Source organism: Balaenoptera physalus (genome assembly GCF_965194825.1).
Source record: "Balaenoptera physalus genome assembly, chromosome: 11".
Taxonomy (NCBI): Eukaryota; Metazoa; Chordata; class Mammalia; order Artiodactyla; family Balaenopteridae; genus Balaenoptera; species Balaenoptera physalus.
This window is the reverse complement of record NC_138896.1, coordinates 104,610,485-104,637,040: the sequence shown is the minus strand read 5'-3', so window position 1 is coordinate 104,637,040 and position 26,556 is coordinate 104,610,485. Positions and strand designations below refer to the sequence as shown.

The following is a 26,556-nucleotide window of genomic DNA, read 5'->3' as shown; positions in this document are numbered from 1 at the left end:
TCCCGACAAGTGGGAAAGGACAAGAAGTCCCTGAGGGGAGAATGAAGAGGTTGATGCAGATGGAGACCAGCCACAGGGAAACCAGGCCCAGCCGGGTCCCGGGTGCCCGTGTGCTGGGCACCATGGTGGCCTCTGGGGTGTGGGAGGGCTCGGCCTCTACTCACCGTACACCCAGCCGATGCAGATGCACTCAAAGATGGCCACAAAGAGAAGGCACATCCCACTGGCAGCGTAGGAGTCAAAGAGCTGGAAGATGTACATGCCGCCCTGGGAAGTGAGAGGACAGAAATATGGACAGAGTGACAGACACACTGGAGAGCAGGGTCAGCCAGCTGGCCTTGGGAAGGGCCCTCTGCCCTGCGGCTACCACCAGCCGGGACTCACTTCCACCCGGACAGACTGGTCTCCCCAGGGTCCTGGAACACTGCGCCCACCAAACCTGGGCGCCCCCTAAGACCACCCTCTGGGGGTTGCTGGAATTGCGATGGTTTGTCTTGTCCCTGCTCCCCAAACGTCAGAGACAACACAGAAGACCAGAGACTGGAGGTTGGACAGGCTCAGCACCTCTCTCCAGGTGGCTGTGACAGCCTCCCCACTGGCCTCCCTGCCTCCAGCCTCCCTCTCCTACCCTTCCACACACCAGCTTTCACAGGGACCTTTCCAACCTGCAAATCCAACCATGTCACCCTACAGTTTACAATTACCCCTTGGCTTCCTTCAGCCTGCCAGCCAGGGCCGCCCTCCTCACTGGGCCTCAGCTCCCCTTCCCACAGTCCCCCTCAACATGCTCCCTCCTGGACACACCAAGGGACTGTCTCACTTCTGTGCCTTTGCACATGCTATTCCCTTTCACTGGGTAAGTTCCTTCAAAGCTCATCTCAAATGTCACCTCCTCCAAGAAGCCCTCCCTGACAGCCTCGTTCTTTCTTTGGGCCTCCATAGCACATTTTAAGGATTCATAGTTTAAAAAAAAAAGTGTTCCGCCATTGGCTACTCTGTTAGCTCTGAGCTCCCGCTGGGAAGGCCGCCCCACTGGTCCTCTGTGTGTCTCCCACCCTCAGCGCAGGGCCCAGCTTGCAGTATGTCCCCGTAAGTGCAAGTTGAATCATATGGAGTGAGTGCCCCATTGGAGAGGGACTCTGAATGGCTTGTCCACAGCTGTGTCCCTGCTTCTGGCCAAAGACTCGGCACACAGTAGGTGCGCAATCTTTGTGGGATGCAGGAACAAAGTGGGCCAGCTCTGTGATATGCAAATCTCTGATGATTAAGTTCAGTGGAAGGCCAGGGAGGTGCAAGCTTGGCTGGCCAAGGTGATCTGGGAGGATCTCTGGGAGGCAGGGGAGGTGTCTGGGTGGGCAGAGGAGGGGAGGCCAGATGCAGGTGTGGGAAGGGTTGGGATCCGTAAAGAAAATCCTACAACACAATGAGAATCCTTAGCGGGACAATCAAAAGCAGCAGAAATAAAAGTACAAAAAGGGAGGGAGGGTCGGGTTGGGGGAGGTGTTCCAAATGCCAGGACGGGGGTTAAGAGGCCAGGATGAAGCCTGGACAGCCTCCTTATGTGTCTGCCACGGGGACCTCTTGGGACTAAGCTTCTTCTCTGTGTTCCCAAAGCCCCCCGGCCTCCTTCTGTCATGTGGAAAACCACACACCCTGGGACTATTTGTTTCCTCATTCATCTCTTCAACTAGATCAGGGGCAACATCTCAGTGCTGAGTCCAAGTGGTCCTAGTGTGTGACAGCAGGGAGTGGTGGGGACTGTGGCTAACTGGAGAGCAAAGGCCCCACGTGGCCACACAACTCTGGTCGATTGCTGCTGGGGGACGTAGGCCTGGGCAGCCACGTCTACAGATTTTCTGGAAGATGCCAAAAATCCAAATTTTCTTGAGAAATCTTTCTCTTTAATTTTGGTAACCTCTTCGTCTTCTTAAAAAATCACAGTGAGGGGGAAACAACATGGATCGCTGGGCCGTATCTGGTCTGGGGCCTCCTGTCTGTGACAGATATGGTAGGCGTTCAAGTCTCTGAGGGTAAGGAGCTTTCTGAGTTAAACCCAGGACTGCCCTCCTAATTGCTCTCCTGAGGGTCTCCTTCCACAAACATCATACATTAAAAAAACCCAGAAGGAAGCCTTAATGCAGTGCTCTCCAAGTGCCAGCTCTGTTGTAACTGGTCCCCAGGTCTCAGTCTAGCTGATCCTGCACAGTGTGACCACAGGGCAGGCGCTACAGTTATCCTCAGTGCTCATGTGGGGGAACCCGAGGCCCGGGCCAGTGAGAATACGCACCACAGGCCACCAGCTGCCCAGCCGTGGGGCTGAGGACTGAGCCCAAGTGTCCGGCTGCAGAGCCCGTGCCCTTCACCACCCACCACACTGCCTCAGTGGAAGATCAGATATTTGCGGACTATTTTTTCCCTAGAGCAGAGCTTTAAATGTGTTTAAATGAGGGAGAAGATCCTGCCAGCAATTACTGAGGCCGACAGGGCCCATTTGGCAGTTTGAACTTCCCGGTGTGATCACTCAAGGACACGCTGGTCCTGGGCAGACGCACGCAGCGCTGGCTCCCTGATGGGCTGGGGCCCCAGGTGCCCCGGGACAGACCCGAGGCCTGGAGGATGGTGGGCTGGAAGGCTCTGTGACACCAGGGCCGGTGTCCAGGAGGGCCCTCCACCTGCCTGCTGCAAGCCGGGGATGCCCTCCAATGCCTGCTCTTCTTGTAGCGCCACCAGCCTTTTTAAGGCATCAGGTTAACCCCCCCATTTGTGCGTGACAAAAGACTCTACTTTGCATAATTAATCAGCACTTAATGAGGCCCTGCTCACTGCCTCGCTGGTTCTCCGTGTGGGGAGAGCAGAGGAGGAAACGGGAAGTGCTGCACCATTCATTTGCTCAAACGCTGATTATCACTCCCATTAATGTGACAATGACTAGGAGCAATAATAACACCAGCCACCACGCCCCAGAGCCCACCCCGTGCCAGGCCCCAAGGGTGCAGAGCAGGTCAAGGCCAGCTCTTGTTCTTGAGGACCTCGGGGCCTGGTGGGGGCAGCAGGTGAACAGACAGGTCATTGTAATGGCCAGAGGGAGGCTGAGCTGAGCTTAGAATGAAGTCCTGAGTGGGAAGGAAAGCAGAGGAGGCTTCCAGGAGGAGGTGGCATTTGAACTGAGAAGTGGAGCATGACGATCAACAGACGGACTTCAGTACCATATCAGCTGCTTTGACAGATTCTGAATTCCCTCATTTCTTTCCACGTTTCTTACAAAACCTCTTCTTGTCTCTAGACAACAGTTTTTAGGCTTTTTGGTGGGGGGTGGTTTGGCTTTTAAAATTAATTAATTTTGTGAGTGTGGATAAAAAGATATCTAATCTCACCTTCCCAAGGTACTTAAGAAAGTATTTATTAGACAGGATGGCTGCAGGAGGGAAGAGAATCATGGCTTTCTGAGACAGTCTTAATTTAGGGTCATGATGAGCCCCTCCTGACCCCAGGCAGAGACAAGAGGGTACACATGAAGGGCTGGGGCGGGAACACACAGCGCCTGAAGGTGCCCAATTCCTCACGCCTATTCTCAGTGATGCCCCAGAAAAGCCTCCTCTGAACTTGAGGTCGATAATAGTAACTAGTTGAGGGTTCCGTAGCTGACACGGTCCCCTTCACCCAGAAGTTACTAAAAGGGGTGGCCCCGGCATCCAGACGTTCATGATGACCAGGTAAACCCAGCCTTTCCCTCTGGGAGTTTTATTCCCTCTGGCGGTGAAGTGGAGACCTTGCGCTGAGCACTTACACACGCAGGACACTGAGCTAAGGCCTTAATGAGAACTTCCATGGAGTCTCACAGCAACCCATTACAAACGTAAGAACACGGAGTCCCCGAGAAGTGCTGGACCTGGAGCCAGGGTCACACAGCTAGTCAATGTCAGATCCGCTAACCCAAAGCCCAGGCACTTAACCCTTGTGCTACCCTGTTCACATCACTTACCTGTATCCTTATCACTCACCTCCGTTAACATCACGAGGCCCAGAAAATAGGAGGTGACCGACAGGGCCAGGATGAGCAGCTCCCGCCGATAGCCCCTCCGGAAGATCTTGGGGTACATGTCCACCACAGCGGTCACCAGGCTTTCCACACACACAAACTGGACAGGGTAGAAATGATGGTGTGAAACCCAAGAGAAAGGCCGTTCTTAGTGGCCCTGGCTCCAGGCAAGCACAGCAGCCTTAAACCCTGGGCTTCCTTTCCACTGGGTCTCACCTTCATTCCCACACTTACTCACCCTGATGGAGGACCCAAGAATAAAAACAATAATCCCGGCGTTTACAGAACTCCAGCAGGCCCATTTAACACATGAGGACCCTGAGGCTCAGAGAGGGAAAGTGACCTGCCCAAAGTCTCTCAGCAAGGAAGTGGCAGGGTCAGGACTTGAAATGAGGTCTCCTGACTCTAGAATTCCTTCTCCCCCCATGCTGCCTGTCACGTGCCTATGTGCTGGGCCCTGTTCTGGGGTCAATGACTTAAATGAGACCCAGCCTCTGCCTGGGAAGCAAGATGGGAGTCCCTGTAACTGTCCTGAAAGCTGAGGGCTCTGCTGCTGGCAGGCTCTGGTCTGTGGGTGGGACTTGACTTGCTTTGTCCTCCAGGCCTGTGACATTTCCCCTGCCCTTTGCTTCTGGTGGGCAAGTGACCCTCTGCTGGGGGGAGGGCAGTCAGGTGAGCTAACACCCAGCTCTTGTGTTTGGGCTGGGCAGGCTTCAACGGCAGAGCCTGAGCCACTAAGCGTCTGTGTCCCGCCATGCTGAGACAGGGCTGGGTACAGGATAAGTTACACTCCTACTCACCCATCAACACCCAGCCCAAATATCCCAGCACACCCCTACCCCCCCTTGCCTGGGTTCTCCCAGCACTGTGGGCAGACCTCCTGCATGAGCCTTTTCCTGACTGCTCCTCCTTGCCTCCTACTTGGGCAGAACAGACCTCCCCTCTCTTCCCTGCCTAGTCCATATCCCTCATCTCGTGGGGCCCGTGATTGCCCTTGACCTGTCTCCTAGCAAGAAGGTGAGACCCTGGAGGGCAGAGGCCACATTGTTTTCGTCTATTTCCAGTGGCACAGAGGAGATGCTCAGAAAATGTTTAATAAATGAATAATAACAACAATGGCAAACACATGGTGCTTGTCGTGTGCCAGGCTCAGTTCTAAGCAGTTAACAGATATTAATTTATTTAATCTCTAGGTGTTAGGTCCTATTATTACCCGTTTTGTAAATGAAGACACGGAAGCACAGGGGTGTAAGCAACTTTCCCTGAGATCAGAGGTATAACATATTAGGGCCAGAATTTAACCAGGCAATCTTGTTCCAGAGGCTGGCTGTCACCACTGTGGGGCACTACCCCCCTTCCCTGGAGCCATTCTTTGGCTCCAAATCCTTTCTGGTTCATGTCCACCTCCTTAGGGTACGGATTTCTATCCTTATTGTGCAAAGGGACTGTAGCACAGAGAGGTGAAATGACTAGCCCAGAGTCACACAGCTGGCCAGAGTCGTGCAGCTGGGACTCAAACCCAGCCCTGTCTGGCTTCAACACCTGGACTCCTAGCCTCCAGGCTGCCCTGCCTCTGCAGCAAGGCTGGCCGTGCTCGTCCTTTCTCCAGGGTCCCCAGGGAAGGAAGGAGATTCCAGGGAGCCTGTTGACCCAGCACCTAAATTGAAGTGACATCAGAGCAGGTGGGCTAAGAAGCACACAGACCTGGGTGCATGTCCCAGCAAGTCACTCAGCATTTCTGAGCCTCAGTTTCTTCCTCTGCAAAATGAGGATAACAAAAGGGGACCCCCAGCCCATGTCGTTATCATGATTGAGAACTGAGGACACAGCCCAGGCACAAAGCCCATGCCATATACACCTGGGGGTGGGCAGAGCAGCCATCCAGGCCAGACCTCTGGGCCCCCAGTTCCCCTTTGCAAACCAAGTGTCTCTGTCCTAATGCTGGCCTGGCTCAGCCCAGGGACTCACAGAGCCGAGGCCCAGACCCCACACCCCCTGCGGAGGCAGGCCTGTCACTGTCACACAAGCTGCCAATCCCTCCTGAGGCCTCTGCCCCCAACAATGGATGGGATGATTACCAGCAAAAACACCCGGTGCTTCCGCAGCTCGGCTTAGCAGTTTCTGAGAAACCATCCAGGGGAAGAAATAGGACTTGGCTGAATAGACAGACACACCAGCCACCGGGCTTCGGTGCTAAGTGACTCGCACAAGGTCACAGGTAGGGGGGTGGGAAGCACCTCGCCAAAAGAGCCCTGTCTGAGAGAAGAGCACCTGGCTTTGGCTGGAAAACCTCTGGGGCTCTTAGGAAACCCAGCCACGATGGAGCAGCAGGGCAAGGGGCAGATATCCGGGACAGAAGAGAGACTGGAGGCCACAGGTTTCCGGCAGGAAAACCAAGGAGAGGATTGGAGGAGGGTGGGAGGGTGGGCTGGGTGGGTTTTACAGTGTGAGAAGGTGTAAGTGCACGTGTTCGTGTGGAGAGAAAGGAAAATGTGCACAGATAAATTGCTAGTTCTAACTCTACAGCCTTCACGGAGGAAGGCGGGCTGCCAAGTGGAGGGTGGGTTGGGAGAAGCCCACAGTGAGAAGAGAGGCAGGTAGGTGGAATGTCGGGGCAGCGGTAGCTGGTGGTGGTACCAAGGACCTATGTGGCTGCCAGCGGCATGACACGGGGGCCCCAATCCAGAGATAAAGAAAGGAAGAAGATGCTCTTCCACATCCCCGTGTCCTTTAGGGTCTGGGTGGTTCTGACGACAAGGACCAGGACGTGGTGTGTAGGTCTCAGAGCTGTTCTGGAGAGCAATATACCTGGCTCCCTGCCCTTCCAGCCTGGGCTCCCCTCTTACCTGGCTGTCCAGGCCCAGGAAGATGAGCATCATGAAGAACAAGGTGGCCCACAGTGGGGAGAGGGGAATCATGGTGACAGCCTTGGGGTAGGCGATAAAGGCCAGGCCGGGGCCTGGAGAGGAAGGAGAGAGAAAGATGCTGAGTGGAGTTCAATGCCGCATTCAATTGTTATTTTAATCCAACATGTATTGAGTGCTTCCTTTGTGCCAGGCGCTGTGACTAATTCTCACTCAAATCACGTAAATCTCCCAGCCACCTCATGCTATTGGTACTATTATGATGCCCATTGTACAGATGAGCAAGCTGAGGCAGAGAGAGGGAAGCAAGGGTCTGGAAGGGTCAGATTCAAGCCCAGGTTGGTCTGACACCCAGACCTTCCTCTGCACAGACCTGTCTCTACTCTTCCTACTGGGGTAGGTGGGGGTAGGAGGGGGACATTCTTATTAAAATGCAGGCTCTCAGGCCCATCCCAGGGATTCTAATTCAGTCGGTCTAGGGTGAGGCAAGGACCAGGCACCCGATGATTCCTATGTAAGTAGTTAGAAGTCCAGGCTTGGACAAATGCTGGTCCCCCCAGGCCACCTCTTCCTTTGGGCGTCTCCTCTCATTTCCCAGATCCACACTCACTTCTCTTGGCTGCTCCCAGTGGAGGGCTTGTTAGCACATCCTCAGGATGAGCTTTATTAATGTCAAGGACGAGATTGTGATGTTCTAGCCCTGTAGCACAGTGGTCAAGGGTTCAGATCCTCATTCTTTACCGTGAGCTCTACCTCTGTCTCCTCAGCTAGAAAATGGGAACAATGTAGTCCTACCTAATAGGGCGGTTTGGGGAATTCAGTGGGATGATACAGAATGTGGAAAGCATTTAAAAAGGTAAATGTTCAAAAAACATTCATTCTGATTGTTTTCTACCTTAAAAACAGCCTTGTTAAAGTCTAATTTACCTATAATAAGCATTCATTTTAAGTGTACAGTTTAATGAGTTTTGAAAAGTGGATACACCCAGATAACCACCACTGCAATCAAGATATAGAATATTGGGGCTTCCCTGGTGGCACAGTAGTTGAGAATCTGTCTGCCAATGCAGGGGATATGGGTTCGAGCCCTAGTCTGGGAAGATCCCACATGCCGTGGAGCAACTAGGCCCGTAAGCCACAACTACTGAGCCTGTGCATCTGGAGCCTGTGCTCCGCTACAAGAGAGGCTGCGACAGTGAGAGGTCTGTGCACTGCGATGAAGAGTGGCCCCCGCTCGCCACAACTAGAGAAAGCCCTCGCACAGAAACGAAGACCCAACACAGCCAAAAAAAAAAAAAAAAAGATATAGAATACTTCCATCATCCCCTGGGGCCCCTCTGCAGTCTCTCCACTCTCATTCCCTGTCTTTGCCCTGGTCAACCACTGATCTGATATTTTTTCACCTTAGATTAGCTTTATCCATCCTACCTGGAGTTACCAGGTCATATGGTAATTATACGTTTAACTTTCTAAGAAATGCCCAACTGACTTCCGAAGTTAACTGTGCCATTTTACATTCCTACCAGCAACGTTTGAGAGTTCCAGTGGCTCCACATCCTTGTCAACACTTGATGTTGTCATTTATTTATTTATTTATTTATTTATTTATTTATTTAGGCTGTGCTGGGTATTTATTTATTTATTTAGGCTGTGCTGGGTCTTAGTTGTGGCACGCAGGATCTACATTGTGGCATGCGGGATCTTTTAGTTGCAGCATGCAGACTTCTTAGTTGCGGCATGTGGACTTCTTAGTTGTGGCATACAGGCTTCTTAGTTGTGGCATGCGAACTCTTAGTTGTGGCATGCACACGGGATCTCGTTCCCCGACCAGGGATCAAACCGGGCCCCCTGCATTGGGAATGCGGAGTCTTACCCACTGGACCACCAGGGAAGTCCCTGATGTTGTCAGTCTTTTAAATTTAAACATAGCAGGCCTGAAGTATTATTTTATCATTCTGTTTTTAATTTCTATTTCCCTGATGACTAACGATGTGGAGTATCTTCACATATCTTTATTGCCCATTCATATATTTCCTTTTGTGAAATGCCTCTTGAGCCTTTGCCAATTTTGGTTGGGTTGTCTCCTTTTTATTGAGTTGTGAGGCTTCTTTATAACATATTTGGGATATAAATCCTTTCTAAAATTTTTTTTTGGTATTTATTTATTTAGTCTGCACTGGGTCTTAGTGTGGCATGCGGGATCTTTAGTTGCAGCATGCAGGCTCTTAGTTGCAGCATGCATGCAGGATCTAGTTCCCTGACCAGGAATCGAACCCGGGCCCCCTGCATTGGGAGCTCGGAGTTTTATCCACTGGACCACCAGGGAAGTCCCTGGGATATAAATCCTTTATGAGAGAGAAGTACTATAAATATTTTCTCCAAGTCTGTGTCTTGCCTTTTCATTTTTTTAGTTGTGTCTTGTGAAAATCAGAAGTTTAAAATTTTCCAATTGTTTGTTGCTAGCATATACACAATACAATAGATTTTTGTTTATTATCTTTTTATCCTGTGACCTTACTAAATTACTTAGTAATTTTTTTCTGTAGGTTTCTTAGGCCTTCTCTATGGGGTCAATCATGATGTTTATGAATGAAGACAGTTTTTATTCTTCCTTTCCAATCTTAATCTTTTTTATTTATTTTTCTTGCCTTATCACACTCTCTAGGAATTCCAGTATTATATGGAATAGAAGTGGAGACAGCATACATCTTTGCTTTGTTTCAGATTTTAGGGTAAAGCATTTAATATTTAATAGCTAGGAAACTGGTATAATACTATTAATTAAGCTACAGACTTTACTCATATTCCATCAGTTTTTCTCCTTATGTCCTTTATTCTGTCCCAGTATCCAATTCAGGATTCCACTTTGCACTTCACGGCTGTCTGTCTTTAGTCTCCTCCATCCTGTGACAGTTCCTCAGCCCTTTCCTGTCTTTCATGACCTTTTGATGAGTACTGGTCATTATTTTGCAGAATGCTCCTCTATGTGAGTTTGTCTGATGTTCTCATTACTAAACTGAGATTATGCATATTTTTGGCAAGAAAACTATAGAAGTGATATTGTGTCTTTCTCAGTTTATCATATAAGGGGACACAGGATGTCAATAAAACTTAGTACAGGAGATGTTTACCTTGATCATTTGGGTAAGTTGGTGAATGCCAGTTTTCTCCACTATAAAGTTACCATGTTTCCCTTTGTAATTGGTAACCATCTTGGGGAGGATACTTTGAGATCATGAAAATATCCTCTTTCAAGTCAAACCTTTACCCATTGATTTTATCATCCATTGGTGGACCTTGCCTGCAACAATTATCCCTATGGTGTTTGCCTAATGGGTTTATATTTTCTTCATTCCTTCTATATTTACTAATTAGAATTTTTCTGTAAGAAAGAGCTGCCCTGTCACATCCGCTTATTTATTCAATTTTTATTAATTTCAGGTATGGACTCCTGGGTACTTAGTTTATTCTAGGGGTCATAATCCATTATTCATTATTTATTTTGCTATTCAAATTATCCCTGGTTTGGCCATTGGGAACTTCTTCAGATTGATTCCTGTGTCTTTCTGACATACCTCCAACATTTTTCTGAGTACTGTCTTATTTTAGGGGCACCATAATACGTTCCGACTTCATCTTGTCCTTCCCCAGCACTCAAATCAATTGCTTCTCCAAGGGGCTCTGGTTCCTTTCTAAATAGCATTTAGAAACCAAGATCTGACCACTAGGTAATGCTCATTGCTACTGGAGTATCTTTGTTCACAGACCCTCTCAGCACACAAAGCTAGGAAACACGTATATGTGTATTTACGCACACAAACATACATGCTTATGTGCCTATGTCTACCTGTATAAATATTAAAACCATAAGTCCATACTTATACCTCCAATTCTAATACAGTTCATTCTAGCTTCTTTACTTTCCTTATTTGTAACTTCTTTTTCAGGCAGTGAAAAATCTGCCTCGAATTATCTATATTGACTTGTTTGTTCAGTCCTAACATACCCATGTAATAGTTTAGAATTGCTAACCCATTTCCTTTTACCAACAAGGGTACAGTAATTTTTTTTAGCCTTACAGTTTCTAGTCAACATACTGCTTCCTGAAATTCACTTATGTTAGCTCTTTTCTTCCCCATTCTCTTAAGTATGGTTGCATTGTTTGTTTGTAATATAGTTAAGTTCGTTTGTTACTATTTGCGTTACATTTTGGTTCCACCCACAAAAGGGAACTATTAATTTTGGGTGGTATGTGAAATAATACTGTGACTCTAAGAGTCAGAACTAATAAAGATATATACTCAGAGAAGGGGTGCTTCCTTCTTGTCCTTACTTCTTATTCTTCCCGCTTTTCTATCCCTTTTCTACCCACCCCTTCAAGTAACCATGCTCTTTCTTTTCTAGTTTCTCCTATTTATTTTTAAATAAATAAACAATAAGTTTATTATTAATAATTAATATTTAATAATATTATTTAGTAATTACTAATATTTAATAATTAATTAACCACCAATAATTAAAATATTAATTATTAATATTTAAACATCGGTACTTGATATTATTATTTATTAATATTTAATAATTATTAATAAATAATAAACAATTATTAATAAAACTTAATAAGTTTTCTATTTATTTATTTTCTATTTATTTTTACACAAACACGCAGACATATTTTCTTTTATCTCCTTCTTTCTTACATGATGGGTGGACTATAATAGATACTTGCTTTTTAAACTTTGATATGCATACCTATTTAAAAAAATATGCTTCAATTTCCATTTACTTGATTTTTTTAATAGTGAATAAATGTTGACTTTTTCAGAGACTTTTTCAGTATCTATGGAGATAATTTTATGATTTATTTTATTTGGGCTATTAATATAGTGTGTGATATTAATGGCTTTCTTAGTGTTAAATCAACCTTACATTACTCCTATAATAAATCCTACTTGGACATGGTATATTACCTTCTTAATGTGATTTTGGATTCTAATAGTTTGGATTTGAGTTTGCTAATATTTTATCTAGTATTTCTGCATCAATACGCATGAGTGATATTAATCTGTAGTTTTCTTTCTTTGCATTTTCTATTTGGTTTAGGTATCAATATCATACTTTTCATATAATGAGTTAGGAAAGTTTCCTCCCCTTTCAATGCTCTGGAATAATTTATAGAGCACTGGGCCTAGCTGGTTCCAAAGGTTTGGTAGAATTCTTCTGAGAAACCATCTGGGCCTGTTGTTTTTTTGTGGGGTAGTTCCTCAGTAACTTTCTCTATTTTTTTCTATGGAAATTGGCCTGTTTAAGCTTTCTAAATCAAATGGGGTCAATTTTAGCAATCTCTATTTCCCTAGGAAAATATTCATTTCATATAGGTCTTCAAATTTATATGCAAAGAGGATTGCAAAATAATCTCTTATGATTTTTAAAAATGTCTTCTGCTTCAATGCTTATTTCCCCTTTGTCATTTCTAATTTTGCTATTTGCATGTTCTCCCCCCCTTTTTTTTTCTTGATCATCTGGTGATTTGCCTATTTTTATTTCTAAAAACCTAGAATTTTAATTTATTATTATTATTATTATTTTAACTTTTATTAGAGCATAGTTGATTTACAATGTTGTGTTAGTTTCAGGTGTACAACAAAGTGAATCAGTTATACATATATTGATACATAAATCCACTCTTTTTTGATTCTTCTCCCAAATAGGCCATTACAGAGTATTGAGTAGAGTTCCCCGTGCTATACAGTAGGTCCTTATTAGGTATCTATTTTATATATAATAGTGTGTATATGTCAATCTCAATATCCCAATTTATCCCTACCCCCTGATTCCCTGGTAACCATAAGTTTGTTTTCTATACCTGTAACTCAATTTCTCTTTTGTAGGCAAGTTCATTTGTACCCTTTTTTCAGATTTCACATATAAGCAATATCATATGATATTTGTCTTTCTCGGTCTGACTTACTTCACTCAGTATGACAATCTCTAGGTCCATCCATGTGGCTGCAAATGGCATTATTTCATTCTTTTTTATGGCTTAGTAATATTCCATTGTATATATGTACCACATCTTCTTTATCCATTCCTCTGTTGGTGGACATTTAGGTTGCTTAATTTATTATTTTTAAAAAACCAGATCTACTATTTTTCTATTTTCTACTTCATTACTTTCTGCTTTTATCTTTATTATTTCCTTCCTTGTGCTTTCTGTTAGTTCATTTTGTTGTTGTTTTTCTTATTTTTCTAAACAGGGGATGTAATTAATTTATTTTCATTCTTTCACTTTTATTGATAAATGTGTTTAGTAAAGTTTTCTCTTATTGTTAGTTTATTTCTATCTTTGTCTCCTTCCATCTCCTGCAGTTTTTGCTTCATAAAGATTATTGCTGTGTTATTTAGTGCATACATTTTTGTGTGTGTTATATCTTCATTGTGAATTGAACATTAAACATTAATGCATCCTTTTAACATTAAAAAGCATTTAACATTAAAACATTAAAAAGCATCCTTTGTCATGCTTAATGCATTTGGGCTTGAATGCTACTTTGTCTGATATCAGAATTGTTATCATCATCTATCCCTTTATTTTTAGGCTTTGTGAATCATTTTGTTTTAGATGTGTCTCTTCTATACAGCACACACAGGCACACCTCAAGAGATGCTGCAGGCTCAGTTCCAGACCACCACAACAAAGTGAATATCACAATAGAGTGAGTCACATGAATTTTTTTGGTTTCCCAGCAAATATAAAAGTTATGTTTACATTATACTGTAGTCTAAGTGTACAATACCATTATGTCTAAAAAAACAATACCTTAATTAAAAAATACGTTATTACTAAAAATGCTAACCATCATCCGAGCCTTCAGTGAGTCATAATTTTTTGGCTGGTGAAGGGTCTTGCCGCAATGTGGATGGCTGCTGACCGATCAGGTGGTTGATGCTGAAGGTTGGGGTCGCCGTGGCAATGTCTTAAAATAAGATGACAGTGAAGTCTGCGGCATCGGTTGACTCTTCTTTTCCAGAGCGATTTCTCTGTAGCATTCCGTGCTATTTGACAGCATTTTATCCGCAGTAAACGGGGTATGCAGGGTTGCCACAAAGCATTAATTTGTAAAAAATGCAGTATCTGCGAAGCACAACAAAGTGAAGCACAATAAAACAAAGTATGCCTGTGCATAGGTCTTATTTTGTGAGCCAAATTGAAAATCTTTTTCTTTTAATAATTAAGGTCATTCACATTTATTGATATGATTGATATATTTGGTCTTAACTGACAATATATTTTATAATTATGTATATTTTTATATGTATCTCTGAGTTGTGTCTTCTTTGTTCTTTTTTTATAGTTTTACTATTATTATTATTTTGGTATTTAGGAAGGTTTATGTTTTTATTCTAGTGGTTACTTTTATACTTGTACCTTTTTAAAATGCTCTTAGGCCCTTGTTCTCTTATGTAAATCTTTACTATCTGGCTTTCCAGGTTTCACCCCCAGTATGTATCCTTTACTATCACCTATTGCTCGTACATCAGTGAGCTTTTTCTATTGATATTTTCTCTTGCCTCCTCTATTTTTTGGTTAATGATTTCTACTTTGTAGCAGTATATAGCATATTTCTACATTAGTCCTCCATCTTTTTCCCCACCTTTGTTTTGGTCTTATATGTATACTTATATATATTTTAAGTGCTTACCATCAGTCCTTTTTCTGAAGTTTTCCCAGTCGTTAATGGGTTGGATGAAGTTCACCCTCTGGCAGATTCTTCCAAAGGGCTGAAGATTGTATAAGTCTCTAAGTTCTTGTGTATTGAAAATGTTTTTTCTATAGCTTTAACATTTGAAGACATGGTTGGATATCAAATCTTTGGTTCACACTTATTTGTGTGAATTAAAAAAAAACGCTGCCCCATAGTTGTCTTGTATGTTAGTTTTGAAAAGTATGATGCCAGTTTAATACTTTTGCTGTTATAAGTTATTTGGTGTTTTTTTGCCTGGAAGGCTTGAGGATTTTATCTTTATCTTTGAAATCTAGTATCTTTACTAAGATGTCTTGGAGTTGATCACTCTGGGTTAATTTTCCCTAGTACCCAAGGAGTCCTTTCAATGTGTATATTCAGCTCTTTTCCTGTTTCTAAAAAGTTTTCTTGGATTATAGTTTTAAATATTACCTCTGTTCCATTGTTTTATTTATTTATTTTTCTTTAGGGGCTCTGATAATATGAATATTTTCTTCTTTGCTGGTCTTCCCTCTACTTTTTTGGAGGGATCATTTTTACTTCTTTATGTCATTTTCATTCACTTGGTTGTTTTCCTTCCTTTTAAAAATGCCTTTTATTGAGACTATTCTCCATTTGATACTTTGCAATTTATTCTTCATTTCTGAGATAATAATATCTTTCCTTTTTTCTCATTTTTTCCCTGATTTCAATCAACTCCCTTTTCATTCATTCCTGTTCTCTTCCTCATGCATTTGTTAAAATTTCTGGTTCAAAGAGTTTTTTCACATCCTCAGATGCTTGTTTGAGTATATTTAATTCTGTTTGGAGTGTTGACTTACAATTTTCTTCTATTTCATGGTTGGTTTTCAGAGGCACAGTGTGGTTCTTCATAGATACGTGGGAACTTTCTACTCCTGATTCGCTATAGTAGTCCTGCAGGGACTTGACTTTTCTCTTGTTCGTGTTCTTGGGTATTTTACAATAGTCCCAGCTTAACAGTGCCCTCTTCTGCCAGTACTGCAAAGTCCAGGCACATTAGCAGCCTTTTGTTCTGGTGATGGGGGAAGGGTGAGCTCCAATTTTCACACCCTGACTTTATGGTTCTCTTTTGTTTTGCAGGTATTTACATTTAATCCCCTTTTCTTGGTTTCCCTTCACCATCTCATTGTAAAAGGGTGTTTTCCCTTTCTTTTTGCCTTTTTTCTCCCCAAGAAGCTTTGTGTTTCAAATGGTACCTCCTTTAAAATGTGCCTGCCCCTTTAAATGGCCCATGCCCCTTGAAATCACACCTACCTTGAATCCCTTCTCTGTAGTCCCTGCTAAGGGATCTGTCTGGATCCTTTCCAGTACATTCAGGTTTAGAGTAGATTTAATCTTTCTGGTGGTTGCTCCAAATCACTCTTAGGTCCTTTCACTAGCCTCTATCTTCTGTCTGTCCACAGTTTTTCTCGGTTTGCCTTTGCGGTGGAGACTGTGAACTGGGATTGGTGATTTTTCTTTCTGCTACAGTTATCTGCAGCTTCAACATTTTCTGCTTCAGGTTATGCAGGGGGCATAGTTTTCTACAGAATATACTTTTCCCTTCTTGTTTTTTTCTTTTTTTGGGGAAAATGGGGAAATATGTAGCTATATAGCTGTCGTCCTCAGATACTCTTACTTCCTCTAATTTTTAAAAGAGTTTGTGTAAGAGTGATATTATTTATTCTTTAAACAGTTGGTAGAACTTGCCAGTGAAACCAGCAGGGCTTGGAGTCTTCTTGGTAGAAAGATTTTTGACAATGAATTCAGTTTCTTTTCAAAATATAGAGCCATTTAGTTTTTCTATTTCTTCTTGAGTCAGTTTAAGTAAATTATGTATTTTTAGGAATCTGTCCATTTAATTTACATTATCAAGTATATTTGCTTGAAGTTGTTCATGATATTTCCTTATTCTCATTTTTAATGTCTAGAGTATCTGTAGCCATATCTCCTCTTTCATTCCTGATATCAGTAATTTGTGTTTTCTCCCGTTTTTTTCCATGATTAGCCTTGCCAGGGTGTTATAAATTTTGCTATCTTTTCTAATACCAAATTTTGGCTTTGAAAATTTTCTCTATTGTTTATATGTCTTAACTTTATTATTTATTTACTTTTAAAATATGGAACGCTTCACGGATTTGCGTGTCATCCTTGCGCAGGGGCCATGCTAATCTTCTCTGTATTGCTTCAATTTTAGTATATGTGCAGCCAAAGCGAGCACACCTTTATTATCTCTTTGCTTCTACTTACTCTGGGTTTAATTTGTACTTTTTTTTTCAGCTTCTTCCGATAAAAACTTTAATTTTTTACTTTAAACCCTTCTTTCTAGTGAGAGAGTAGCATTGACATATACACACTACCAAATGTAAAATAGATAGCTAGTGGGAAGCAGCCGCATAGCACAGGGAGATCAGCTCAGTGCTTTGTGACCACCTAGAGGGGTGGGATAGGGAAGGTGGGAGGGAGACGCAACAGGGAGGGGATATGGGGATATATGTATATGTATACCTGATTCACTTTGTTATACAGCAGAAACTAACACACCATTGTAAAGCAATTATACTGCAATAAAGATGTTAAAAAAAAAACCACCTTCCTTCTAATTAGGTATTTAAAGTTGTAAATTTCCCTGTAAGAACCTGCTGAGAAGGGTGACGGGGCTACCTACTTGCAACATGCAATTTATCCAAATGGCCGGAACTCCTAAAGGGGATCTTGGTCTGATTCACACCCCTAACCATAGAGCAGGCTTACCTGCTTGGCACCAGGAGTGACACAGTGCTGTAGATATCCTATAGCACTCAACACCTGAGGTGGGAATTAGTTTGCTCATTTTACAGAGGAGGAAGCAGATTCTCAGAGAGGGCAAAGGTCCCTCAGAGAGGGCAAAAGTCCCATAGAGAAGGTAATGCTGCCTCCTCACAGGGCTTCCCCATGGTTTAAAGCGAGGGAGGAACATGAATGTTTCGTGAAGTGCCAGGTGCCTGCCCCCAGTGGGCAACGGGATGGAGTGGTGAGAGCATGGCCTGGATTAAATCTAGCCCTGTTCTTTCCAGTCTGTGTGACCTTGGATAAGTGATGGCACGTCTCTGAGCCTCACCTTTCTCATCTGTAAAATGGGGGTAGCAAAACTGCCACCTCGGAGGGCTGAGTCGAGGATCCTATGAGACGGTTCCTGCCCAGAGCAGGCGCTCGATGATTGAGCGCTTCGATCATATTAATATCCTCTGGTCCAGCTCTGGCCCCCTGATTTCAGCAGGGACTGTCTGTCCCTCTGACAGACACCATGCAGAGGAAGGTGGAGCCCGAGTGGTCATGAAGCAGAGCTTGGCAACCAGCTTCCTGCTCCAGTGTCCACATCTACCACCCTGCCCAGTTTGGTGGGTCAGAGGGGTGCTTCCCTCTCTGTGCGCGTCAGGCAAAAGCAGCCACACCCCAGACTAGGGTACTCAGTGTAGGGAACGCAGCCCCAGGGGTGCGTCATAACAAATGGAGGGCATGACCGGCATTGAGTAGATGGAGGCCAGGGAGGCTGGGCCCCCTGTGACGCTCCCGACTAACTGTCCTACCACACATTCTTGCAGGTGAAAAACCTATTTAGATGTACTGGAAGTGAGAGGCTAACTCTGTTATGTAAATGCAAACTATTTTTGTACTTTTAACTATACACTGAATTTTCCCAGAATTCAAAAAAATGTAAATCAAGGGGAGAGTTATTCACCATTTTGCACAATTACCTTAGCAGCAATAACCCTACCTGTGGTGTGTTTGATACAAACACATGTCATCTTACACTAGGAATGTCGCACTCATGGTGATTCTACATCTAGAACAAGGAAAGGGAGAGAAGTCCTCCAAGCAGAGGGAACAGCGTGTGCAAAGGTCCTGGAGTGGCAGGGAGGGAGAGAGCGATGTTGCAGAAGTGAAAGCAGACCACAGTGTGGTGGGGCAGAGTGAGCACAGGGAAGTGAGGTGGAGGGTGAGACCGCAGGAGCTGGGCAGTGCAGGGCCTTGGGGGCCACACTGAGAGGTCAGCCCTAGGAGAAGCCAAAACAGGCTCTTCGTCAGGGAAGGACATGTCCAGGTTTGCATTTTGAAAAAAGAAATCATTCTGCAGGGTCAGAGGTGCATGGAACAGAGGAGACAATAGGGGAGGCAGGGAGGCCAGTGAAAGCTCCTGTGGTCGACCAGGTGACGGTTCTCTGGGCTGGTGGCTCCCTCCCAGGAGCCTGGTTTGTGGATGGACAGTGGGCCCCCTCCTGAGACCTGAGCCCGACCTGAGCCCAGGAGAAGACCAAGTTGAGGAGGAAGATCATAGTTTCTCTCTGGCAAACTTACCTGACTCTGCTACCTCGGCGATGGGCACCCCTTGCTCATATGCCATGAAGCCCAGAACCGAGAAGATGGCAAACCCGGCCATGAAGCTGGTGCCACTGTTCAGGCAACAGAGCATGATGCAGTCCCTGTGGGGAAGCAGCGAGAGAAGCTCGGGTCAGGGCGGGTGGAACCGGTGCAGTACTGGAACATTCTGTCTGAGCACCATGGCTGTCCTGCTGCCTGAGGAAGCCCTCGTGGTTCAGAGAGGGTAGGTGGCTGGCCCATGATCACACAGCTTCTCCTGCATTTCTAGAAGGTAAGGTAGGTCACAGACCAGAAGCATGGAGAGGGGGTGGGAAGGAAGGGAAGCTGGCAAGTGGGAAAATGCACAACCGGTGAGGAAAGACTTGGAGACAAACCATCGCTCCTCCAAATTCCTGGTAGGAGAGAAAACCAAGGGAAGCAAGAGAGGATTGATTTTCTAGGAGCTCAAAACATGAGGATATAAGCCTCTGAGAGAAAGGACTGCTTCCCCGACAGTGGAGCAGCCTTGGGAGAGACACCCTTCCTGGCCCAGCTCTTTACCAGAGCGGCATCTCCCAGACCTCACTGCAAGCCTCTGCTCTTCTGCTGCGAAGGGCAGCCCCTCCCAGGCCAGACTCCTCATGGGGGCTTCACCAGAGCAGTGACTGTTCCCTGCTCTTGCGAAGGGCTCACAGCAAAGAAGCAGCAGCATAAAGCCGTGACCCAAGAGATTTCAGACTACAAATGACAGGGCTTTGCCAAGATGCAGAAGATGGAACCCTCACATCCGGGTCCCTTCAACCTCGGGCTGTGCATCCTCATGCAGATGGGTCAGGGAATCAGCCTCTCAGGATCTCAGACGCCACAGAGCGTGCACGTAGGAATCGGGCTTACAACACCCGAGATGCTCCACTTCAAAGGGAGGGGCTCTGGGTGTTCTGTCCAATCTCCTCCCTGAAGCATGACCAGCCTGGAGCATCCCTGCAGTGGCGGCGAGCTGGCCTCGGCTCCCGCCCTCGCAAGCAGGACCAGTCACCTTGCTCCGTGGCGCTTTGCTTCCCCGACCGCTCTTGCCGCTCACAGTGTAAGAACTTCCTCATGCTGTGTTCGACCCAAATCCACCTCCTCTGGGGAGTTTTAGTTCTACCCTCCCTAACAGCCTAAAGATCTGAAGATATCCCCTTCAGATGCCCTTGAGGTTTTAGCTCGCTCATTTAGACCTCCCAGTTCCCTTATCAGTGTTCCTCATCCTGCTCGCGATCTGAAATTCACTCCAGCTTGTCCAGACCCTCTTCCAATGTCACATCCAGGACTGCGCACTCGACTCAAGAACAGAGCAGGACTCTCACCTCCTCTTCTCCTGACACCATACTTTTTGTAATGCAACCAAAGGTTACACTGATGTTGGTGACTGTGACCCCCAGTTGCATTGCACTGACCCTGGGAATCAAGGGCATGGTGGAAAGAGCATTAGACTGGGGGTCAGGAGCCTTGGGTTCCAATTCCCCTTGTAATACCTTCTCTCTGGGCCTGACCTTACCAGCTATATGACAAGGTGGCTTGGATAAGAGGGTCTCTTGGGCCTTGTGATTGATTAAGTCATTTTTCAGCAAGTGGTCACTTCCATACCTTCTTCCTTGGGGTAGAGTGTATTTCCCTGCCCCAGTGACTTTGGGCTTAGCCACGTGACTTGCTTTGGCCAATGAGCTATCAGCAGGTGTGACACAAGCGGAGGCTTGAGATGTGCTTGTGCAATTGGTCTTGTCCTTTATCCCTTCTGTGATCTGCCATGAGAAGGACTTTTCCAGGGGAGCTGCTGTCCCTGCAGTCTGGACCCCAAAATGTACACATGGAGCTGGCCTGAGCCTGGCCTGGACCCTGGAGCTAAACCTGTCCAACCCACAGCCTGAAGGAGAGAGTCCCCACCTGACCAGCAGACTGGTGAGCAATAAAAGCGAATGCTTGTTGTGGTGAGCTACTGAGTTCTGGGGCTGCTTGTTACACAGCATTCTTGTGGCAGTGAGGGACTGATACAGGTCCCTTTACAGAACTCTTCAGGCGCTGTGGACAGAGGCTGGGCTGGCAGGCCTGGAGACTTTATCTGCAAGACTGATCACCTCCTCTCTAAGGGAAATTCAGCTCAGCCCAGGAGGGCAAAGTTATTCCTAAGGCTGGGGTAAATCTGCCCTGCATGCCTGTTTCTGGCCCCTGACTTATCTCACCAGTGCAGCACTGGTGAGCAAAGTGTTTTCTCCATAGCCTCTCCATTCTGGAATTCGCCTGTGTTTTTTGGACCTGCAGTGTTGAACATTGTCACTGAATCCCGAGGCCCAGGGAGGAGAGTCACACACTCAAACTCTTTTGTCATCTGCCGGGGAAGCTGGGATGTGAATCTAGCTGTCTCAAACACCAAAGCCCACTCTTTTTCTAGGAGCTACATAGTAACAATGCTCCCTAAGAATTCAGACTTCTAAATCCTGAGTTTTGGAAAACAATCTTTGGGCGTCCATGTGGCTGTTGAAAACAAATGTCCCTTATCGCAAGGTTCCCTGCCCCCCCCCCCCACCCTGAGTGACGTCCTCATATCACAGAGGAACAGAAGCTCTGAGCAGACCCGAGGTGCTTCCAGTCCTGTGCCCTGCACCCCCTTCCTTGGAGCACCCCAACCTCCAAGCAGAGAGAGCTTAGCGGCCTGTGTTCTCAAGTGAGGATTTTCCCCACCTGGTTTGCTCCATCTCCATCCCTCTAATTCCTTCCCCACGGGGCACCTTCTAGGTGAAAAGCTACGTAAGAAGCGCTTTGAAGTTGGCAGGAGCTGAGCTGGGCTTTGAAGACCTCCAGAAGCTATTATGCTGTCGGAAGAGAGGGTATTAATTTACTCCCTCTGAGTTGGGAAGATCTGCTCACAGAACAATTTGGAAACAGAAATAAAAGGAGCCCTCAGATTTTGTAATGTCACCTAGGGGATTTGCTTCCTGCTGCTGACAGGAGGGGAAAAAACCTGCCTGTTGGAGGGGAAAGCAGAAGGGATCTGGGGCAGTCAGCATATTTCACCCACGTGCTTGGCGAGGAAGAAAGTTGCTATTGCCACTGCCCTGAGACACAGCCTGATAACGAGGCATTCTCGGCCAAATCCTTGTTGACTGTAGTAGTTGGGGAAGAACTGGCCAGGCCTGGGAGTGAGGGATAGGGGTGCAGGAGCCAGAAAGGCCCAGGTTCAAAGCCACGTTCCATCGAGCAAGTGGCCTACCCCGGCCTCAGTTTCCTCATCTGTATAATGGTGTGGCTCCTTCCTTGCTTCCTTACACTTCAGCCAGCGCTCTCCTAGGCTTGAGGAATGGTGGTGAACAAGAGGACCCAGACTGTGTCCTCATGGAGCTGACGGCCGAGCTGGGGGTGATGGACAGTGACCTAGAAATTTCCGCAATGCCCAGCACAGAGGGCCCGCACTGGACGCTGGCTGCTGATGTGCTGACAGCTGTATGCAGACAGCACCCCCCTCCAGCATCCGGAGGGTGTCACATTCGACCCGGACCAGAGGTCTGCCCGCTGCCCTCCCTGTGCCTGCGCCCTTCTCTTCTTACCCGTGGTTCTATTTTGTATCATGGCTGACAGTGTGCTACACCTCATCCCCCAGACCCACCTCCCGTGAATGCCTTGAAGGATGAGAGGCTCTTCTGGACAACCTGGTCTGACCTCCCACCTCTCTAACATCCCTCTGTCCAACAGTACCCAATGACTTCTCTGCCTAACGGCCCAGGGACAGCAGAGCTCACTGGCTTCCCCTGTGGCCTTTCCTCCAGCATGTTGGATCTGCCCCCTTTCATTGCCTTGGTTTCCCCAAGTGGCAATCTCTATAGACTGGAGCTGTGTGTATCTCCCAAGGTAGCACTTTGGGCATCTCACACTTAGTGACACATACAGCACACGGCTGAATTAACAAACGGGTTGGTAAAGCAATCACAAAGCCAGCTTTCAGGGAGGATGCAGCGGGGTGGTAGGATGGAGATTAGAAGACCGTGGCCAGAGTCCCGGTCTACCACACCTAGCTGGGGGGATGACATCCATGAGCCTCAATTTCCCTCCCTCGAAGATGGGGATAATAACACGGGAGGGACTTCATCACTGACGAAAGTTCTCTGAAATGATGCTCCCACTTGAGCCACACAACAACCAAGTGATGTAGCTGTCACGTCCAAGTTCCCATCCCACCAACAGACTGTGACATGGCCCCTCTCACTGTACCCTCACCTGCATCAAACAGGGGTCATTTTTAGACCACAGCTCATTTGCTAGTTAAGGAAAATAAGCTCATTATTTTAAGAGTGTGTTGCTGATTCTTCTCTTGGTGTTTTAGGGTTTTTCATACGGGCCTGTTTGTAATCTTTACATATTAGGGGTGCCAACCCTTTGAGTATCATATTATATGTCGTTAGTATGCCCTTTAATTTTGTAGATGATTTTCATAATGTTTTGTTTGGAGATGTAATGCAGAAGGTATATAGATAACATTTGTATTAATGTGACTTTTTTAAAATTATAAAAGCAATATGTACTCAAGAGTAAAGACAAGGCAAAACAAAACATTTAAATTGTACAGGAAGGTATAGGTAGAAAAAGCCTGTCTCCCTATCTCTAACTTCTCAGTGTCTCTCTTCAGAGGTGGTTCTTTTTAACAGTTTCCTGTGTACCTTTCCAGAAATTTAGAAGTTCTAGATATTTATGTGAATCAATCTGTCACTTCCTTCCTGATTTAATTATTTTGACGTTTCCATATCTTTCCCATTATGAAAACAATATTTTACTCCTCATTTTAGGATGGTTTTCTTTTAAAAAATATTTAACTGTTGAATCAATCTGACACTTATTATGGTGCATATGTGGGGCAAGGTGAGGATCTATCCTAATTACTTCCACCAAAATACTTATCCTATCTCAGAATCATTTGCTGAAAAACCTTTCCTTTTCCAATGAATCTGTGTTCAGGGACGGCTTCATTGCCATTAGTCCACGAGTTTCTACATTAGAATAAGGAGCTCTGGAACTCGGGGGCAGAGATGTGCTGTCCAGCCATCTCTGCGTATTCACCATCTGTGACCAGGCACTGATTCATGGGTGCAGCGACCTCAGCAAACAGGCCACTGGCCTAGAGTTAGAGACCAGGGTGCAAAGTTCACTTCCGCCAGGCACTGCTGGGTGACCTTGGCCAAGTCCCTGGGCCTCTGTGGACTCAGCCTCAGGGTAGAAACCAGGCTGCAGGCATGAGGACCAGGCAGCCAGGGTCACACAGCCTCAGGCTCACCTCCTCATGTGGGCCCCTTCCCCACGCTGGGTGTGGCCAGCTGCAGGAGGCCAGGGAGGGAGGGAGGCCTGTCAAGAGAGGGGCAGCAGGGCACTGGCCATTCCAAGTGGGACTGGACAGGACCCTACAGTCAAGTGAGAAGAAGCAGGAAAGAAATTCCTGAAGAGAAGGCAGAAGAACAAGGCCCTTGGTGTCAGAAGACCTGGGTTCAAGTCCCAGCATTGCCACTTACTAGCCATGTAACCTTGGGCCGATCATTTACCCTGGGATAAAGCTCTGCTGTATAGGGTAGGATGGAGGCCTGAATACCATTCCCGGAGTAGACTCACTTTGCAGCCTGGAACGCACTCTGATCATGTTTGTTTTCTCCTAGCTCCTCTGTTGGACCATTCTTTGACCCTGGGGTGGGGAGAGGCTGACAAATAGCCCAGGGTCCTCTCCAGTTCCACCTGGAATGGCTGGTGCCCTGCCGCCCCTCTCTTGACAGGCCTCTTTCCCTCACCCAGACCTGCAAGGTGGGAAGATGACCGTGAACTAGCCGGGCAGCATGGAGGGCTCTCGGGTTTGGTGGAGAGCTGGCAGGGCCTGGGGAAATGCTCACCTGTAGCAGTTGTTGTTATAATTGTTATAACTTCCCAGAGCAGTCAGACAACCCAGGCAGATGGCATAGGAGAAAAAGATCTGCGTCCCAGCATCTACCCAGACCTGTAGGAAGGCACAAAGAAGTTGGCAGAAAGAGAAGTCAGATGTGCGGCGAGGGGGTGGGTGGGTGGGATGGCCCTGTTCTCTGAAAGCCCCCACCCACACCCAACCTCCAAAAAGACTCCACAAAGGGACAATCAAATGTCCTCATCTCAGGAATGTGTTTTTTTAGAAGTTCTATTCTTGGGGTGATTAAATATAAACGGCCTGAGTTAAAACCAGAATTTTCTGGACTTTATCGACAGTAGTTCACCAAATAGCAAGAATTTGGGTTTTAGGACTCTGCTCCAGCTGTGTGACCTTGGAAAAGTTACTTAACCTCTCTGAGGCTTAGTCTCCTGAACTGCAAAGTGGGGAATAAACTTCCCTCTCAGGATTGCTGAAGCCAAAACAAGTGATTTTTCTGCTTTGTGATTAAGACTACCATGAGAAAAGCTCTCTCTGGTGTTTTTGAACTCACAGAGCTTATTTACCATGTATACCAGGGGACCATTCACCATGGGGCCCAGTTACAATGAAACCTCATTTTTCCTACAGGTCTGGAGGCTTCTCTCACTCTGCCACGTGCGCTCGGCCAGAGGACAGGGAAGTGAGATGGGGGAGGCCCTCCCACCAAATCTTTACCACCTTTCCAAAGAGGTGCATTTGGGCTTCCTATGTGATACATGTGGAAACTACTTTCTTAGTCTCCAAGCTTCCCTCCAACAAAACCTGCCGTGGAAGGCCTGACACGCACAACAGGAATTATGGTGGTTTCTCTAACACTCCCCTGGGCTCTCTTTGAGCCCTGCTCCTAGAAGCTACCAAGGAAAAACCAGAGCTAAAACCCAAATGCAGCTGATGAGACTGAAGCTTGAGAAGCGAGTGCCATCTAGAGAACGGGGCAACTTGCTCAAGACCACACAGCTGGGAGTGGCAGATGCAAGTCCAAGGAGACACACCTCTAGAGAAACATGTGTAACCAACCCCAGAATTTCAAAAAACCTCTGGTGTAACCCCCCACCCAACACAGGACTGTTTTCTGAGTACTTCTGACAGAATAGTCTCTGCTTGACTACCACCAGTGATGGGGAGCTCACTACCTTTTGACACAACCCCTTTCTTTTTCTTTAGAGAACTCTGACCATTAGAGCATTTCTTAAAATGAGAGAAAATCTCCCTTCCTGTTTTCCTAGATCTGGGGCCACCCAGGCCACATCTCCCTCTCCCATGTGGCAGCACTTTACAGATTTCAAGAACCCTCTAGAACACAGCCTTTTCCAGGCAAATTATCTTAACTTCCTCTCTCTTGGGGATTTGATTACACAGTACCAGTCACTCTACCTTGGATTTGCTTGCTTGTTAAATCATTCAAGAAATACTTATTAAAAGTGAAGATCACAATGCTGCTTCTCAACCTGAAAAGTGGTACATTGTCTTCCTCTAACAAAGAGCCTTCGGGTTTAGTGTCTCAGCGCTAAATGAGGAACATAGGGAAAGCTCTTTCATGAAGTGTGTGTATGTGTGTGTGTGGAGGGGGTGGCAGCAGATCAGAGCGGGCTGAGACACGGTGAGGAGGAAATG

At 46.1% G+C, this 26,556-nt stretch overlaps 1 protein-coding gene across 5 annotated transcripts in view; it reads right to left on the bottom strand.

Annotated features, from left to right (window-relative positions):
* The window catches only part of SLC6A11 (solute carrier family 6 member 11), a 193,319-nt gene that overhangs the window by 74,694 nt on the left and 92,069 nt on the right, over positions 1–26,556 (bottom strand). For all 5 annotated transcript variants that reach the window (XR_014251414.1, XR_014251415.1, XR_014251416.1 and 2 more), the window contains exons 7-11: positions 24,893–24,996; positions 18,987–19,111; positions 6,886–6,998; positions 4,002–4,139; positions 165–267 (exon numbers count right to left, since the gene is read on the bottom strand). Coding sequence is in view for 1 of the 5 variants with exons in the window: in XM_082415714.1 (XP_082271840.1) it covers positions 165–267; positions 4,002–4,139; positions 6,886–6,998; positions 18,987–19,111; positions 24,893–24,996 (583 nt within the window). In the remaining 4 variants the exon portion in view is untranslated. The remainder of the gene's footprint in view (positions 1–164; positions 268–4,001; positions 4,140–6,885; positions 6,999–18,986; positions 19,112–24,892; positions 24,997–26,556) is intronic.